This window comes from Takifugu rubripes, chromosome 19 (assembly GCF_901000725.2).
Source record: "Takifugu rubripes chromosome 19, fTakRub1.2, whole genome shotgun sequence".
NCBI classification, from domain to species: domain Eukaryota; kingdom Metazoa; phylum Chordata; class Actinopteri; order Tetraodontiformes; family Tetraodontidae; genus Takifugu; species Takifugu rubripes.
This window is the reverse complement of record NC_042303.1, coordinates 1218336-1235136: the sequence shown is the minus strand read 5'-3', so window position 1 is coordinate 1235136 and position 16801 is coordinate 1218336. Positions and strand designations below refer to the sequence as shown.

Sequence of the window (16801 nt, the reverse complement as noted above, 5' to 3'; positions counted from 1 at the left end):
TTTTCACGAAGACAATTAAATGAAAACAGATCCTCACCCACGTTGGGCCAAACCTCACCTCTTCACCTGAGCAGCTAATAAACAGTGTTTGTGTTTATCCAGCAGAGCCACTCCCCTCACTCTTTCATAAAACCACAATCCTAATCTCTCTGTCGCTGATGAAAAGGATTTATGGCACCTGAGGTGATCCGATGGCTCTTAGACACGCCCGAGTCACTTCCGCTCGTTCTCCTTGACCTACAATCTAGCTGAGCAGCACACAACTTCTGTGAGTGTAACTCACCAACACACACGTGGTCAAATGATCAAAAACGCCTTTTAACTTTTTCAGAGGTCAACAGGAAGGTCAGGAGCCTCGTTTCAATGCGATTAGAGTTAGAGCAACATATTAAATTAGAAATGATCTGGTCTTCAAATCAAACAAGGCAGAGCCAGATATTTAAAAAAAAAAATCAAACGGGACAATTAACTACGAAGGAAAGGCTCGTAGATCTTTGGTTGTAGAGCACTCGGACACCTGACTGGCACACGGCCACTGGCTCCACATGGACACAAGCGCACATGTGCCGAGCGCAGCACTTTCACCTCCAACCTCACACTCCGAGCTAAAACAGCGTGTTTGGTCAGGAGGAGCCAGTGCCAGGGGGAAATGTCTGCACCGAACAAGAGGGTACAACCAGGAAGAGCTCACCCGGGTGGTTCTCAACATACCAGGAGGTCCCCAACTTCTCCACTGGAAACATTAAAAATGAAGATCGAGGCGTCATTGAGCACCTGTGGGAAACCAGCCTTTCAATTTTATGCTCCTTGAGATCCTCCAAGGTATCAGCAGGGAGGTGGCTTTTAGGTTGTGATCTTTTATAGTTTAACAGTATGAAAGTACTTCGCATGAGTTAAGGGAAATATATGAAAATAAAAACAAGAGCATTAGGTTGTGCGATTGGCCTTTAGTCAACTCACGTGCGCCACTTGTCATCTTCACGGTTCTCTGCCGCCCTGAGGAAATGTGTAACTCGGTGGCTTTGTGAGTATGCGCGTAATGTCTGTAGATTCTCAATCATCCAAGTCATAGCTATCCAAGGTAGTTTTCTCTGTCAACTGGACTGGGTTTCTTCTCTTGAAGACGTTTCACCTTCTATCCAGAAGGCTTCTTCAGTTCTGAAATCGCTGTGGAGAGAGCTTGAGAATATATAGCCCCTGTGGACCATTTGCATGCTAATGATCCGGGTGGTCACCTGAGAGTCGTTAGCAGGGTCGTTGGTCGGGTCGTTCACCTAGTTTCTGTTGAGGTGTCTCCCCTTTGTCTGCTGGATCACATGGTGATGAGTCACCGGGTCTCCTGGAATGGTGTGAATGTTTGTTTTGCTGTTGGAAGGAGTGGAGGACTGCATTGTATGTGGGTGACAGGAAGTGCCTCAGGCCACCACCTCTGTTCAAGGATGGTTTCTCCAATTTAACATGGATAGCTTCCTTGACACCCCTCTCAAACCAGCGGTTTTTCCCCAGCGAGTTCAGAACTGAAGAAGCCTTCTGGATAGAAGGCGAAACGTCTTCACAGAAGAAACACGTCCACTTGACAAAGAAAGCTACCTTGGATATGCACATAATTGAACAAGAGGCTTCCTGAATCTTAATTCTTTTTTAATTAAACCAATATTTATTTTGAAAAAGTGCTGCTTGTAAAGAACAGTTGTTTAAAATCTCCAAATGAAAAAATAATTTATGATACAGTAACAAAAATATTAACATTTTCTTTAAAAAAAACCAAAAAAAACCTGTACAATATTTAAAAACCAGAAAAAATATTTTGATTAACCAAAAGTAAGAATGGTGAAGCGGTCAAGTTCAGGGAGGTAGGTTGTATCATGCCATGAAAAAGGTTTCTTGCTGACCTGTAAAAACCTCTTAAACTTTAGAAGCTTTATCGAACCAGGAAGCAGCAAGAATTTCCATAAAAAACCCACAAACCAAAATCTTTTCCTGAACAGAAAACATTTTGAGGCAAAATTGGTTTTACTGAAAAAGAAAAAAGTTAAAAAACCCACAAACACACGCCCATTAATTCTCCTACCACGGTCTGTTCAAGTATTCTCAGACTGGAGGCAGAAATGTTCATAATAAAAATAAGGATAAAATGCATTTAAGCAGACACTTAAAGACAATTAAAAAAGACAGGATAATTTAAAAAAAAAAAATTAAAAAAAATCCAATTTTTACAGATTCACATTCAATTACAAACAGCACATTAATGATAAAATTGGCCATAAGAGTAAAATGACATTCCAATGAATAGATATTTCAAACTTCAGATCCAGCCCAAAGCACAAGTTCAGCAAAAGATGTGATTGAACCAACACCAAGGAAAAAAGGTGCAGAACACCTTCGTTCTTAACGAGAAAACAACCCCCACTGGCTTGAATTGTGGTCAGTAACCCTGATTGATCAGAGTATAAACCATTACAAATGGACTGATTTTACATGACCGATAACCTTGAATGCAGGTGAATTAGAAACGGGGCTGCAGTCGTAATCAGTGAGAGCAACTTGAATGGCATCCGAACAGAATGTACGCGCTAATAAAAACAGCAACCTGTTGTAGGAAGTCTTAAGTCGCTCCTCTATATACATACAAAAGACAATGGAGAAAACTGGAAACAAGAAGCAAGAACAGTCATTTAGATGACACCGTGATGATCGGGGACATGCAGCTCTTGCTGCCTTTTAGCTGGTCTGTTGCAGCAACATGCAGAGTTCAGCCACCTCAATAGCTCGAATGCTATTTGATTTGGCAGCCGTAGACCTTTAATCCATGTTTGTACAGTTATGATGGGTAATTTAACCAGTGACGTGGGTGGCCTGGTGAACCAAACTGGGGTTGAGGGTTCTAAACACCTCTGCTGCCCAAAGGGCACCATGGCACAGGCCGAGGTCAAACACGACTGGAACAACACAGGAAAACTCAATGCGAGAACTTCAAAAGGAACGTCGCGTGCCGACAACACCCTCTGCAATTTTTAACTACCAGGTTGAGGCTTTTGGTTATTTGATCCAACAGGTCGTTCGTTGTCATTTGGTTTGTAGGAATCGTGGTTTTCGATGGACATTCAGCCCAAAGACTCAGTTCTGAGGCAGTGTTTGTTTTGTGTCAGTCCAGGATAAGTCCAACAATCCAGAAAGTCATTGAAATGTCAAATTTTGCAGTTGTCCCACATGGCAACTCTTCGTATGCTCTCCCAACCTCGTTACACGCCGGGTCCTGCTTTATCCACCCTCTCGGAACCCATATTTTCTTTATAAGACCTAAAAGTTCCTTGCAAATGTCCCCTGGTCCATCAAGAGCGCAGCTGCTCTAGTCTGGCTTTCAGGTCCTGTTGTTTCACTCGGAGTTTGTTCCTTTTAGTTTCCAGTATGTGAGCCTTGTCCTCCAGGCCATAGATGTAGTCGCGCGCCTTCTTCAGTATCACCACTTTGGAAGCCTTGTCGTTGTGACACAGCTCTGGCACGATGTCGCGGAGACGGGTGAAGCAGTTCTTGAGTTCGTTGCGCCGTTGTCGCTCCATCACATTGTGCGTACGCCGACGTTCCTCCTCATCCTCGGTTTCCATAGAAGAGTGGTGATGGAATCGCGACGACAACGCGGCCGAGCTGCGCACAGAAGCGGAGAAGCGCGATGAGCTGTCGCCCCCCCTTGGCCGTTTGCTGCACACGTTTGACGGAGGGGGCGACGCCGGACGGGGCGCGGCATAGTTGTGCTGCAGCTGGATCTCAATGTTGTGACGCTCCAGAGCTCGCTGCTCCTCTTCCAGCTTTTGCCGATGGACGCGCAGGTCGGCCGCGGAGGGAAGCGGGCAGGGACTCGAGGGGCAGCGCACCACCGTCACCACATCAATTTCTTCCTCTGTAGGGGAGTAGGGGAGTTAGACAGCTTTTCTTTTTTTAAACATAACAAAATATCCTCCCTGTCAATGTGCAAATGCTCTGGCCACGCCCTCTTCCTTCAACCCTGATCCTGCAGACCTGTCAGTCAAGTTAATATCCCACCCACAGTTCAAGAACGGCGCGAGGCCGCGGCACCTTGCAAGCATGCAGGCGGTGTACAGATAAGCCGAGTGCAAAGAACAATTTGGGCTAGGTGCCACTAAACATTAACAGTGGATTATCAATTAAAATGCCAGTGAAGCAGTTGTGAGAAAGGAGTGTTCCCACAAATATGTAACCACGATGGGACCAGCATGACAAAGAACCTGCAGATTTGAACATTATACAAGCAAAGACTGAGAATTAAACTTAAACTCACCAGAGTCACTGGATGAGTACGTGGACAGCTCGCCACCAGTTGATCCATAGTCCGACGTAGCCTCGCTGGGCTGCTCCTGGGTGTTCATCAGACTTTGACAGTCCAGCATGGAGTCAGCCATCCCCTCAAAGATGCCGGTGTTCATTTCAGGTAATAGTGGGCTGGAGCCAAGCACCAGCTTCTCTTCCAGAGTTCTGTCACCTGCCAGGCACTGCCACAGGCATTCCTCACTGCTGTCCTCCTCAGGGGAGCAGGGGTCACTGAGCTCATCCTTCTCTTTCCCCTCCGGCTGGAAGAAGTCACAGGTCCAGTTGAGCTGCATGTCTTGGTCTTCCAATAAAATGTTGGAGACGTAGCTCAGTTGGTCCTCTTTTGATAAAGGATTGCTGCCAGCAGCCCCAGCCTTCATTGGGGGGGACTGTGGGGGTGTTGGCAGTGACTGGAAGTCCATTAAACTCATAGACTCGTAGATCTCGTCAAAGAACAGTGGCTCAGAAAAAAGCCAATTTTGCGATTGACTAAAGTTTTGCAACATGTTGAAGAATCTAGAGAGAATAAAAAAAAAAAAAAACAGAACAAATTTAGTGAATGAAAAAAAGATGGTGCAGCTAAAGTGACAAAAGAAGTTAACACGTTCCAAAGTCTTTCCCGCAAGGGAGACACTTATATTCGCCAGGACAAGCAAAGTTTGCGAGTCTCTAGATGAGACCCCGACCAGAAGCTCGTCACCCCTGAACCGAGTCTGCGCCGCCTGGCTGCCTGTAAATCACCGTCCTTCCTACCCCCCGCTCTTCCTCCTGCCCCCTCATGACATCACAGAACAGCTGGGAAACATGGTGAGCAAGTCAGCACCTCTTCATGGCCTCAGCCTTCATCACCAAAAAGTGAATGGGGGTGCGGCGAGACCGCCTCGCCTGTCCCGCAAGCAGCGCTTAGAAGAACTTAAATCTTTTTACTCGCTTATTATTATTATTATTATTTTTATTATTTTTTTTTTTTTACAATAACCAGCAACGAAATGTACAAAATAAGAAATATATTATTTGCCAACAACTAAAGAAGCACATGCATGAATGAGAGCTCTAGCGCGGGGCAACAATGGAGCACACAGGCTGATCAACTCCACTGCTGACTAGTCCTAAAGACTCAACCAGCCAAGACTAGTACCTGCGGAGACACTGTCCCCGCTCAACACAAGAGACACTAAAATAAAACACACTATAGTCACAAAGTGCATCCTTCACTCTTACGTAGAGGAAGGGGGGCATCGAAAACATGCCCTCACCACCGGGGGCTTTGAACCCGCTGGAGCTCAACTCCATTAAAGCCCTGCCGGGGTTGAGCAACACCAGAAGCACACGTGAAACCGGCATTCCTGGATGTCAACGAGGACAAGCCCACGCAGAAAGCACAATGACCACCAGAAGAACGGGGACAGACTTCCCCCTCAAAGAGAGTTACATTTACTCCAAGGTGTGAAAGTTAAACACGATTTTCCGTCATGCCTTACCTTAGATCCTCCCTCCAGAGGACGGGGGCTTCAAAATAAGGCAAAGCGCGGAAATATCAAGAAGAGGGGACGAAGGCTTCCGATGGATGGAAGAAAGTGTTGTTATCTGCTGTCATACAAGCGTCTATCTAAAAACGCCAAGCAAAGAATCATGATGTATAATCCAGCAGGGCTGCCTCCTCGCTGCTGCGCAATCCATGCACGAAGTAGGTGTGGCCGTCGCTCTTATATGGCTGCCGTCGGCGTGCGCGTCCGCGGCGGAGAAAACCGCGCCAAAACTACTGAACCGTCACCCGGCATCGGCGAACATCAGCCAAATGACTTTTAAAACGCCGTCCATCGCCCCTTTGCCAAAACGAGCGGGCGGGAAATAACGAGTAACGGCGGGCATTGCTAATTTTGCTTCGCGATTGGGTCTATTTCTCGATCGGCGGAGTGATACCACAGTGGGCCGAGATTCCAGGAAAATTGTGGCGGGTAAAAGTTGGGACACAGCGCACGTGGACTCGCGAGGAGATGCCGGGTGTCTCACTGCCTGTCTGTCGCGTCGGTTAAAGCAAAACGACGTGGGAGGGATTTAAACATTTTTGGTTATGATGAAACGACTGTACTTCTATTTTATACACATTATGGACGAGTGTAATAGATAGATAGATAGATAGATAGATAGATAGATAGATAGATAGATAGATAGATAGATAGATAGATGGATGGATGGATGGATGGATGGATGGATGGATAGACGGTGTGTTTGTGTGCATCGGGACTTTGTGTTTAATAATAGTAACTGTGGAGAGAATCCCCAAAGACTAATGTGAAAAGGTCCTCATGTACGCGCATTAGCAGCAGAAATCCTAGAAAGATGAATGAAGGCACTCCTTGATCCCCGCCGCACATTCCTCCGTCCGTCCGTCCGTCCGTCCCTTCCTTTCTCTTTCTGCATTGCACGTTACGTAACGGCCGGCGATTCGTCGAGACACGTGCAGGGGCGGGGGCCAATGGTAGCTCGCGGGGTCTTGGATTCACGTGAGTTCCCAGCAAGGCATCCTGTAACCGGAGCCCGGGGTCTCCATACCAAAGGGTTTGCGTCCACTTACATCATGCTGCTGCTTTCTTTAATATTTGACCATCGCAGTGTTCATTTGTTCAAAAATAAGGGAAGCAGCCGGTTGGTTGTTCTTCCTTATCTACAGATTACTTAATGTTAAGCAAGTTTAATAAAAGAATGAACTCCACCACCTTTGCAAAAGCTGCATTGAGACGTTTTTTTTAAATAAATTAAAAAAGAAAAGAAAAAAAAAACGTTTTAAAAGCATCATTCTTGTATTTTGGTCTACAGTTACAAACCAGTCCACAAAACACCAAAAAGATTAAAAAACAGAGAGCAGACTGGGCAACGCTGAGTTTTAGTCAGCATCCGGTCGGCGACACATGAGGACAGTGGGGTCTTTCAGCACTAGCTGTCTAACCACACAAAGAAAGAAGGAGAGCAGGGGAATTTGGAGCAGAATAACTGGGTTAATGTGCCACCTACAGGCCAACTGGCAGAGTGACTGCCTGGCCTGGTGTCGGTGCTGAATACTAAAGCTTCTGGCTGACTCACTGTTAAATCCTGACTCAATCATTCATTCTGTCGTCCCAAAGCTCTCTTCTTGGTCTCATTAAAGTGAAATACTAAGGTTGTAGTATTTGTCATAGGTATTTACAATTGAGGCCCAGGATTATGTTTCTAAGATAAAGAGATGCTCTGGTTTCCTCCCATTTCATGGAATCTTTGCCTCACCTAAGAACCCAGTGTCATTCATAGATTTATAAGTTCCAGAATATGTCATTTAATACTTTCCACATGTTACAGATTTAATGGTCACTGAAAAATATATTTACCGTCTTTCATAAGTTTTTAGTTGTAGATGAGCTGCTATTGATAGTAGTACAGTAAAAAATATTCACATCCTTAGGGTTAGGGTTAGGGTTAAATAAATAAATGTTCTTCCCAACCATAGCAAGGACTGAAGCTACAGTGCTTTCACTCTGGTTCTCCCAAAATAATAAATCTGTTATAAACACAAGAAACCCCAAACACAAAACAGCTGGAAGACCCAGCAGCTGGGTATTAAATGGTTTAAGTGGTTTCAGGGTGTGTTCTTCATGGTCTTTAATGGACACATCCATTTGTCTTACTTTACTTAACCAGCTGCTGCAAGAGGGAGGAAATGCCTGGAGCATTCTTCTAGGACCGGCCCTCATGTGGTGCATGTGTGTGTGTGTGTGTGTGTGTGTGTGTGTGTGTGGTGCCTGGTAGTAGTCATCAAAGGGAGTTACCACAGAGCTTTGCCAGGAACACATAATAGCACATCCTGTTGCACTTTCTCCTGCTGTGTGCCAGTGTGTGTGTGTGTGTGTGTATGTGTGTGTGTGTGCCAGCGTGTGTGTGTGGTGATTTGCCAGGTTATTGACATGACATCACTGATGTGTCAGAAAACTTAAACCTGCCATTTTTATAAGCCCACAACAGTGACGGTGTGTATTTATGTATTCTACCGACTAAATAGTAAGGAGACACCCTGGTCTAACAAGGAGGTGCAGATGTTTCTGAGCTGTGTGGTAGACTAGATGGAGCTGCAGGTGAGAGCAGAAACAGGCTCACCGGGAGGTCTCTCATGGGCGTTCAGAGGAACCAGCAATCACCTAAGAACACTCAAGGAACAAAAAGGGACAAACTACAAGTTTTTATCCAAAGGACAAGTGTTTCAATCAAATTGATGCCCTTCCCGCTGTGGTAAACCATATATTGTAGCATGATTTCTAGCTCTTCTGTTAAGATTACGATGATAAAAGAGTCAACATTGCACCAGGCTTCGGACCGCCTCCTTATGAAGACCCTGCCTACTGGGCTGGCTACGGTTCCCAGGGAGAGAACTTGCATTGAGGAACTGGAGGTTATTGATCAGCCTCGTTTGCTGACCCTTTTTGTTGGCCACATCCTCCACTTCCGCTCTCAGAAGAGACTTGGCCCCCCACCGGAACAGGAAGCTGCTTACACTGAGCTTGTAGAGCCACAGGAAGTGGAATGTATTTGTATTTGAGACGTTAACAGTGCGGTTATACCAAAATTCACACATTTAATTATCGCTTCCTCAAAGACGTGACCTTAGGATGTAAGAGAAGGACGCGTAATCTAAAGGTTGATGGTCATCAGTTGAAACAAACACTGGACCCCTTCAGACCCCTCAAGACCCCTTCAGACCCCTTAAGACCTCTTTAGACCCCTCCAGACCCCTTCAGACCCCTCAAGACCCCTCAAGACCCCTCTAGACCCCTTCAGACCCCTTCAGACCCCTTAATACCTCTTCAGACCTCTTCAGACCCCTCCAGACCCCTTCAGACCCCTCAAGACCCCTTCAGACCCCTTCAGACCCCTCCAGACCCCTTCAAACCCCTCAAGACCCCTTCAGACCCCTTCAGACCCCTGCAGACCCCTCCACACCCCTCAAGACCCCTTCAGACCCCTGCAGACCCCTCCACACCCCTTCAGACCCCTCCACACCCCTTCAGACCCCTCCAGACCCCTTTAGACCCCCCAGACCCCTCCAGACCCCTCCAAACCCCCCGAGACCCCTCAAGACCCCTCAAGACCCCTCCAGACCCCTCCAGACCCCTTCAGACCCCTTTAGACTCCTCCAGACCCCTCCAGACCCCCGAGACCCCTCCAGACCCCTTCAGACCCCTCCAGACCCCTTCAGACCCCTTCAGACCCCTCCAGACCCCCCCCCAGACCCCTCCAGACCCCTCCAGACCCCTCAAGACCCCTCCAGACCCCCCCCCAGACCCCCCCAGACCCCTCCAGACCCCCCCCCCAGACCCCTTCAGACCCCCCCAGACCCCCCAGACCCCTCCAGACCCCCCCCAGAACCCTTCAGAACTCTTCAGGCTTGTTTGTTGTACAGCCTTGAGCTCTAAATGGAGCTGGTGCATTGTTGGACCATGACTGCAGCTGTAAACCAAGCCAACGTTATTCACAACAACCTCGAGTGACTTCATCTGTTAATAGATGGCGTGTGTGTGTGTGTGTGTGTGTGTGTGTGTGTGTGTGTGTGGTGTGTGTGTGTGTGTGTGTGTTGTTGCAGATAACAGTGGAGATGAACAGCATCCTTCTGTTCTCCACTGATAGTTGGCCTTGATTCATTTATCAGTCGCGGGTCTCATGACAAACAAGGCACACACACACACACACACACACACACACACACACACACAAACTGTGACAACGTGGTTAAAATGGAGGAAAGGACAGCAAGCGGACTGAACTCGTGCACGTGAGTCTCCAGCACATCTGCTCATTCATGTCTCTGGACCAGGACGGAGCAGGAAGAGGCCTCTCCTCCACCGCCACATTCTCTCTTCCTCTTTCTGCTCGACCACAGAGCAGCTAGAACACTGACGCTTCACGTTTAAACACACACACACACACAACTCTACACTCTTTGTCCCCGCAGAGACGAGCAGGTCGGGTCAGAGGTCACGGGTCGGAGGTCACGGGTGCAGCGGCAGGTCTCTCGTCTTGGCGTCGTCAGCGACTAGCTTCACCTCGCGTCCCTTCTGTGTAACTCTTCCGTGTGTGTTGTGCGTTGAAGAACACACACCGTCTCTGTTAAACCCCCGCAGATTCCTCCACGCCACACATCACGTGTTGGCTCTTTCTGCTCCTTCGCCACGTTATTCTGGGTCAAAGCCGGCAGGAAATTCAAATTTCCCAGTTCCGGGAACCTTTAGTTCCAGTTTGAGTGTGTGTGTGTGTGTGTGTGTGTTTGCCTGAATGTGGCCAAAGAACCAAGAATTGTGTTACAGTCTGTCATTATTGTAGCAATGTGGAATCATAACTATCATTATTATGAAATCATTTATATTGTTCTAAAGTTGTGTGTGTGTGTGTGTGTGTGTGTGTGTGTGTGTGTGTGTGTTCCTCTCTCCCTCTGAGTAAACGCTGCTGCTACAGGCTGCTGCTTCCAGCCAATGAGCCGAGCGAGCAGCCGGCAGGGAACCAATCAGGCGGCCGGACGGACGGGAGCCCTCACATGTGAGCAACATGTGGACGGTGGGGGAGAACAGGGCGTCAGCTGAGGCCCCACCACAGTCTGGAGCTGGCAGGGTCCCGGCGTTCCTGAAGTTCCCTGAAACTGAAACTGTAGATGTTCTAGGAACATAAGGAATGAGGCCGAGGAGGGGGGAGTGGGATATCAAGGTTGTTGTGGTGGAGCGGTGCTTCCAGAGGACTTTATATTTAGGACAGGAAAAAAGAGCGGAGGGAAACGGCAGCGAGGAGCCGTCTGTGCTGACAGAGCCAGGTTGGGATCCAACCTGAGCCACGGACGCCACGTCTGTGCTGACAGAGCCAGGTTGGGATCCAACCTGAGCCACGGACGCCACGTCTGTGCTGACAGAGCCAGGTTGGGATCCAACCTGAGCCACGGACGCCACGTCTGTGCTGAAAGAGCCAGGTTGGGATCCAACCTGAGCCACCGACGCCACGTCTGTGCTGACAGAGCCAGGTTGGGATCCAACCTGAGCCACCGACGCCACGTCTGTGCTGACAGAGCCAGGTTGGGATCCAACCTGAGCCACCGACGCCACGTCTGTGCTGACAGAGCCAGGTTGGGATCCAACCTGAGCCACGGACGCCACGTCTGTGCTGACAGAGCCAGGTTGGGATCCAACCTGAGCCACCGACGCCACGTCTGTGCTGAAAGAGCCAGGTTGGGATCCAACCTGAGCCACGGACGCCACGTCTGTGCTGACAGAGCCAGGTTGGGATCCAACCTGAGCCACCGACGCCACGTCTGTGCTGAAAGAGCCAGGTTGGGATCCAGGATCGTGGGTTTGACACATGTGGTCTGGAATGTCCTTGTAAATGTAGCTATTTATCCAAAGACCGTTGATACCACCAATGCCCCTCTACTACTACGGTCACTGTCACACACACACACACACACACACACACACACACACACACACACACACACACACACTCGATGGCACCCACCCCAAGAACCTGCTGACCCCTGTCTGAAGCCTGAGGAATCAATTCCAACATCTGTATCTCCTCAAGATTCCATTATGTCCAAGAGGGCCTGAGTAGAGCCGAGCAGTCGGAGGGATGAGGAGTTGCCACCTCCCTCACATTCCAGAGCCGCCAGCGTGCACGCTCAAGAATAAATGTGCTACTATGTCACTGCGAGGGTGCGATCCGTGCGATCCGGCTGAGTGTGTCAGCTCGGAGAAACCTGGCACCGGTCCTGCTCACAGAGGAAGGCCGGGGGGGGGGGCAGAACCCGGAGCGGTCCGGCTTCTGTCTGGACTTGGGTGAGCGTTGCCCAGAGGTTAACGTACAGGTGATCCCTTCCACCAGTCTGGTCACCTCTTCACGGACATGCACGGAAAACCGTGAGCAGGGAAGGGAAGCACCAGCTTCCTGCTCAGACCACATCAGTCCGGACTCTGACACGTGGCAGAAGCCTTCGCAGGGAGGCAGAACCCGCCTAGCCCCGAATCAGGCAGATTCCGATTCACCGGAAGCTTCTTCTGTGGTGCTACAGGTGCACCACAGCGGGAAGAGGCGTATCCCAATCCAGCCCCTTCCATGAAAAGAACATTTTGATGGAATTATTTGTGTTTTTCTCAGGAATCCTGGCTGGATTAAGGTAGCATTGTGGGGACGCGTTAGCGTGCGTTCCCACCCTGTCAGCTAACGCTACTGGACACTTTCCCGTATTTACTTCTCGGTGGAATGTTTTCAGGTGAGGGGGAGTTTCAGGAATGTGGCCAGCGGAGAGCCTCCCTTCCGGATCCTCGAGTCCAGATGAGCAGCGCCGCCCCCCGGCTGATCCCCCCCAGCACACGGCAGCCTGTCACAACTGACGTGGCATCCACGCGGCACGTGCGGAGCACGGAAAAAACAGGAGGAGGAATTCCAGGGGGTGGGTCGTATGGAAGGTTCCTCCTCTGACTCAACATTTGGAACACATCGACACCAGAACGTACACATACAGAAAGTTGACACTTGCTTTTCCGTTTACAAGCGTGCCGCTGTGAACCCTCGACTGGGGTCCGTTACTGGGATCTGGAGCTCCTCCGGGGCTCCTGCCGACAGCACTGGGAAGAGTTCTCATTCTCCACCTCTCTCACACCCAGCAAGGCAGCACAGGTGTGTCGGTGCTGCCCGTCCCTCTGTCAGGGTCATGGGTGAGGGGATGACCCCCGAGCCGGGGCGGGGGGGGGGTCATCTGAGACGCTCCTCGTGGTTGTGGACCGGAGGAGGAGGCTTGAGTTCCCAGGGAAAACCCAGTAAGAACCTTCTTACCAGGAGATAGCTGGGGTGGTTCCATCTGGACCCCGGTTCTGGAGGGTGCGGATCCATTGGTTTGATCCAGGCGGGAGTTGGTCCAATGTTGTACCAGTGTTCAGGAGTCAAAACAAACATGTTTAAGCCATGTGGAATTTGCCAGCGCACCGGCAAATTCCACATTTTTGTGATTCATTTGCTCTGAGGAAGTGGCTCAACCCCCCCTGAGTCAGGCTGATTCAACAGCAGACGGATGCCCAGAGATCTTTTTTGGTGCGCCTGGAATGTCCCGTTTTCCTAAATAAACTTGATTCAGACGGCCGGGTGACTCAAATTCAGCTGCTCCGACATAATCGTCCCCGTTTCCTGTCTGAATTCACTGCACGCTGGCGCTGATGGTGTTGGTATTAAAGGAAGGTTCTGTTGGTTGATCACACACAAAATCGGTCTTAACTCAGATCCCATGGAAGAGGAAAGTACGGGTCCGGGAACGTTGCCAGATTCCGTAGAGCATCAACTTTGCTGTGGAATTGTAACCTCTGGGTTGAAACGCACGACAAGACATTCACAAAGGTGGATCAGGTGACACTCACAACCCAGGTGACCGGGTCATTTTTAGGATTTATTGGCATCAGTTCGCCACAAGAGGGCAGAAGAGATCTTGGATTCACGTTAGGGGGCCTCGGATTTGGAGAATCAGCATCCTGCTCCGTGCTGAGGCCCCACTATGGAGATCAGGGTGGAAAACACACACTCACACACACACAGAGGCTCAAGTCCGGGCTCTTGAGGTGTAAAGGGTGGCAGCGCCCCCCAGTGGCGACACGTATTAAAGCAACGAGACAGATCAAACCAGTTTAATTGATGTTTATTTTTGTGTTTATGAACAATCAAAATATAAATACATCTCTCACACACAGACACAGGTGCATTCACACACAGACGCTTCTGACCGAGATGTTAAAAAGTCATTAAGAAACTCTCAGATTGGCTTGCAGCCACCAAAGTGTTTGGGTGCTACAGGACCAGCTTTTGCCGATGGACGCGCAGGTCGGCCGCGGAGGGAAGCGGGCAGGGACTCGAGGGGCAGCGCACCACCGTCACCACATCAATTTCTTCCTCTGTAGGGGAGTAGGGGAGTTAGACAGCTTTTCTTTTTTTAAACATAACAAAATATCCTCCCTGTCAATGTGCAAATGCTCTGGCCACGCCCTCTTCCTTCAACCCTGATCCTGCAGACCTGTCAGTTCAAGTTAATATCCCACCCACAGTTCAAGAACGGTGAGAGGCCCGCGGCACCTTGCAAGCATGCAGGCGGTGTACAGATAAGCCGAGTGCAAAGAACAATTTGGGCTAGGTGCCACTAAACATTAACAGTGGATTATCAATTAAAATGCCAGTGAAGCAGTTGTGAGAAAGGAGTGTTCCCACAAATATGTAACCACGATGGGACCAGCATGACAAAGAACCTGCAGATTTGAACATTATACAAGCAAAGACTGAGAATTAAACTTAAACTCACCAGAGTCACTGGATGAGTACACCAGCTTCTCTTCCAGAGTTCTGTCACCTGCCAGGCACTGCCACAGGCATTCCTCACTGCTGTCCTCCTCAGGGGAGCAGGGGTCACTGAGCTCATCCTTCTCTTTCCCCTCCGGCTGGAAGAAGTCACAGGTCCAGTTGAGCTGCATGTCTTGGTCTTCCAATAAAATGTTGGAGACGTAGCTCAGTTGGTCCTCTTTTGATAAAGGATTGCTGCCAGCAGCCCCAGCCTTCATTGGGGGGGACTGTGGGGGTGTTGGCAGTGACTGGAAGTCCATTAAACTCATAGACTCGTAGATCTCGTCATCAAAGAACAGTGGCTCAGAAAAAAGCCAATTTTGCGATTGACTAAAGTTTTGCAACATGTTGAAGAATCTAGAGAGAATAAAAAAAAAAAAAACAGAACAAATTTAGTGAATGAAAAAAAGATGGTGCAGCTAAAGTGACAAAAGAAGTTAACACGTTCCAAAGTCTTTCCCGCAAGGGAGACACTTATATTCGCCAGGACAAGCAAAGTTTGCGAGTCTCTAGATGAGACCCCGACCAGAAGCTCGTCACCCCTGAACCGAGTCTGCGCCGCCTGGCTGCCTGTAAATCACCGTCCTTCCTACCCCCCGCTCTTCCTCCTGCCCCCTCATGACATCACAGAACAGCTGGGAAACATGGTGAGCAAGTCAGCACCTCTTCATGGCCTCAGCCTTCATCACCAAAAAGTGAATGGGGGTGCGGCGAGACCGCCTCGCCTGTCCCGCAAGCAGCGCTTAGAAGAACTTAAATCTTTTTACTCGCTTATTATTATTATTTTTTTTTTATTTATTTTTTTACACAATAACCAGCAACGAAATGTACAAAATAAGAAATATATTATTTGCCAACAACTAAAGAAGCACATGCATGAATGAGAGCTCTAGCGCGGGGCAACAATGGAGCACACAGGCTGATCAACTCCACTGCTGACTAGTCCTAAAGACTCAACCAGCCAAGACTAGTACCTGCGGAGACACTGTCCCCGCTCAACACAAGAGACACTAAAATAAAACACACTATAGTCACAAAGTGCATCCTTCACTCTTACGTAGAGGAAGGGGGGCATCGAAAACATGCCCTCACCACCGGGGGCTTTGAACCCGCTGGAGCTCAACTCCATTAAAGCCCTGCCGGGGTTGAGCAACACCAGAAGCACACGTGAAACCGGCATTCCTGGATGTCAACGAGGACAAGCCCACGCAGAAAGCACAATGACCACCAGAAGAACGGGGACAGACTTCCCCCTCAAAGAGAGTTACATTTACTCCAAGGTGTGAAAGTTAAACACGATTTTCCGTCATGCCTTACCTTAGATCCTCCCTCCAGAGGACGGGGGCTTCAAAATAAGGCAAAGCGCGGAAATATCAAGAAGAGGGGACGAAGGCTTCCGATGGATGGAAGAAAGTGTTGTTATCTGCTGTCATACAAGCGTCTATCTAAAAACGCCAAGCAAAGAATCATGATGTATAATCCAGCAGGGCTGCCTCCTCGCTGCTGCGCAATCCATGCACGAAGTAGGTGTGGCCGTCGCTCTTATATGGCTGCCGTCGGCGTGCGCGTCCGCGGCGGAGAAAACCGCGCCAAAACTACTGAACCGTCACCCGGCATCGGCGAACATCAGCCAAATGACTTTTTAAACGCCGTCCATCGCCCCTTTGCCAAAACGAGCGGGCGGGAAATAACGAGTAACGGCGGGCATTGCTAATTTTGCTTCGCGATTGGGTCTATTTCTCGATCGGCGGAGTGATACCACAGTGGGCCGAGATTCCAGGAAAATTGTGGCGGGTAAAAGTTGGGACACAGCGCACGTGGACTCGCGAGGAGATGCCGGGTGTCTCACTGCCTGTCTGTCGCGTCGGTTAAAGCAAAACGACGTGGGAGGGATTTAAACATTTTGGTTATGATGAAACGACTGTACTTCTATTTTATACACATTATGGACGAGTGTAATAGATAGATAGATAGATAGATAGATAGATAGATAGATAGATAGATAGATAGATAGATAGATGGATGGATGGATGGATGGATGGATGGATGGATAGACGGTGTGTTTGTGTGCATCGGGACTTTGTGTTTAATAATA

The 16801-nt window shown here is 49.0% G+C and overlaps 2 protein-coding genes across 10 annotated transcripts in view; both read right to left on the bottom strand.

Moving 5' to 3' along the window:
- The window catches only part of LOC105418562 (WW domain-binding protein 11-like), a 1118483-nt gene that overhangs the window by 479120 nt on the left and 622562 nt on the right, over positions 1-16801 (bottom strand). The gene's annotated exons all lie outside the window — the stretch shown is intronic.
- On the bottom strand, positions 1638-16257 carry LOC101079255 (myc proto-oncogene protein-like). Of its 2 annotated transcripts, XM_029826848.1 has the most exons (4): positions 16024-16257; positions 14691-15063; positions 4298-4472; positions 1638-3898 (listed from the first exon to the last, which is right to left on the bottom strand). In XM_029826848.1, exons 2-4 carry the CDS (start codon positions 15051-15053, stop codon positions 3333-3335), a joined length of 1104 nt encoding a protein of 367 aa, XP_029682708.1. In that variant the 5' UTR covers positions 15054-15063; positions 16024-16257; the 3' UTR covers positions 1638-3332. The 2 variants fall into 2 exon arrangements, with proteins under 2 accessions (XP_029682708.1, XP_029682709.1); XM_029826849.1 differs by lacking the exons at positions 14691-15063; positions 16024-16257 and adding an exon at positions 5808-6040 and having other exon boundaries at positions 4298-4842.

Bases quoted from the DNA above. Each gene is read 5' to 3' on its own strand.
- LOC101079255 (XM_029826848.1), bottom strand. From the start codon at position 15,053: ATGTTGCAAAACTTTAGTCAATCGCAAAATTGGCTTTTTTCTGAGCCA. The intron at 4,473-14,690 runs GTGTACTCATCC...GAAGAGAAGCTG, and splicing joins GAACTCTGGAAGAGAAGCTG to GTGCTTGGCTCCAGCCCACT. The intron at 3,899-4,297 runs GTGAGTTTAAGT...ACTCCCCTACAG, and splicing joins GTACTCATCCAGTGACTCTG to AGGAAGAAATTGATGTGGTG.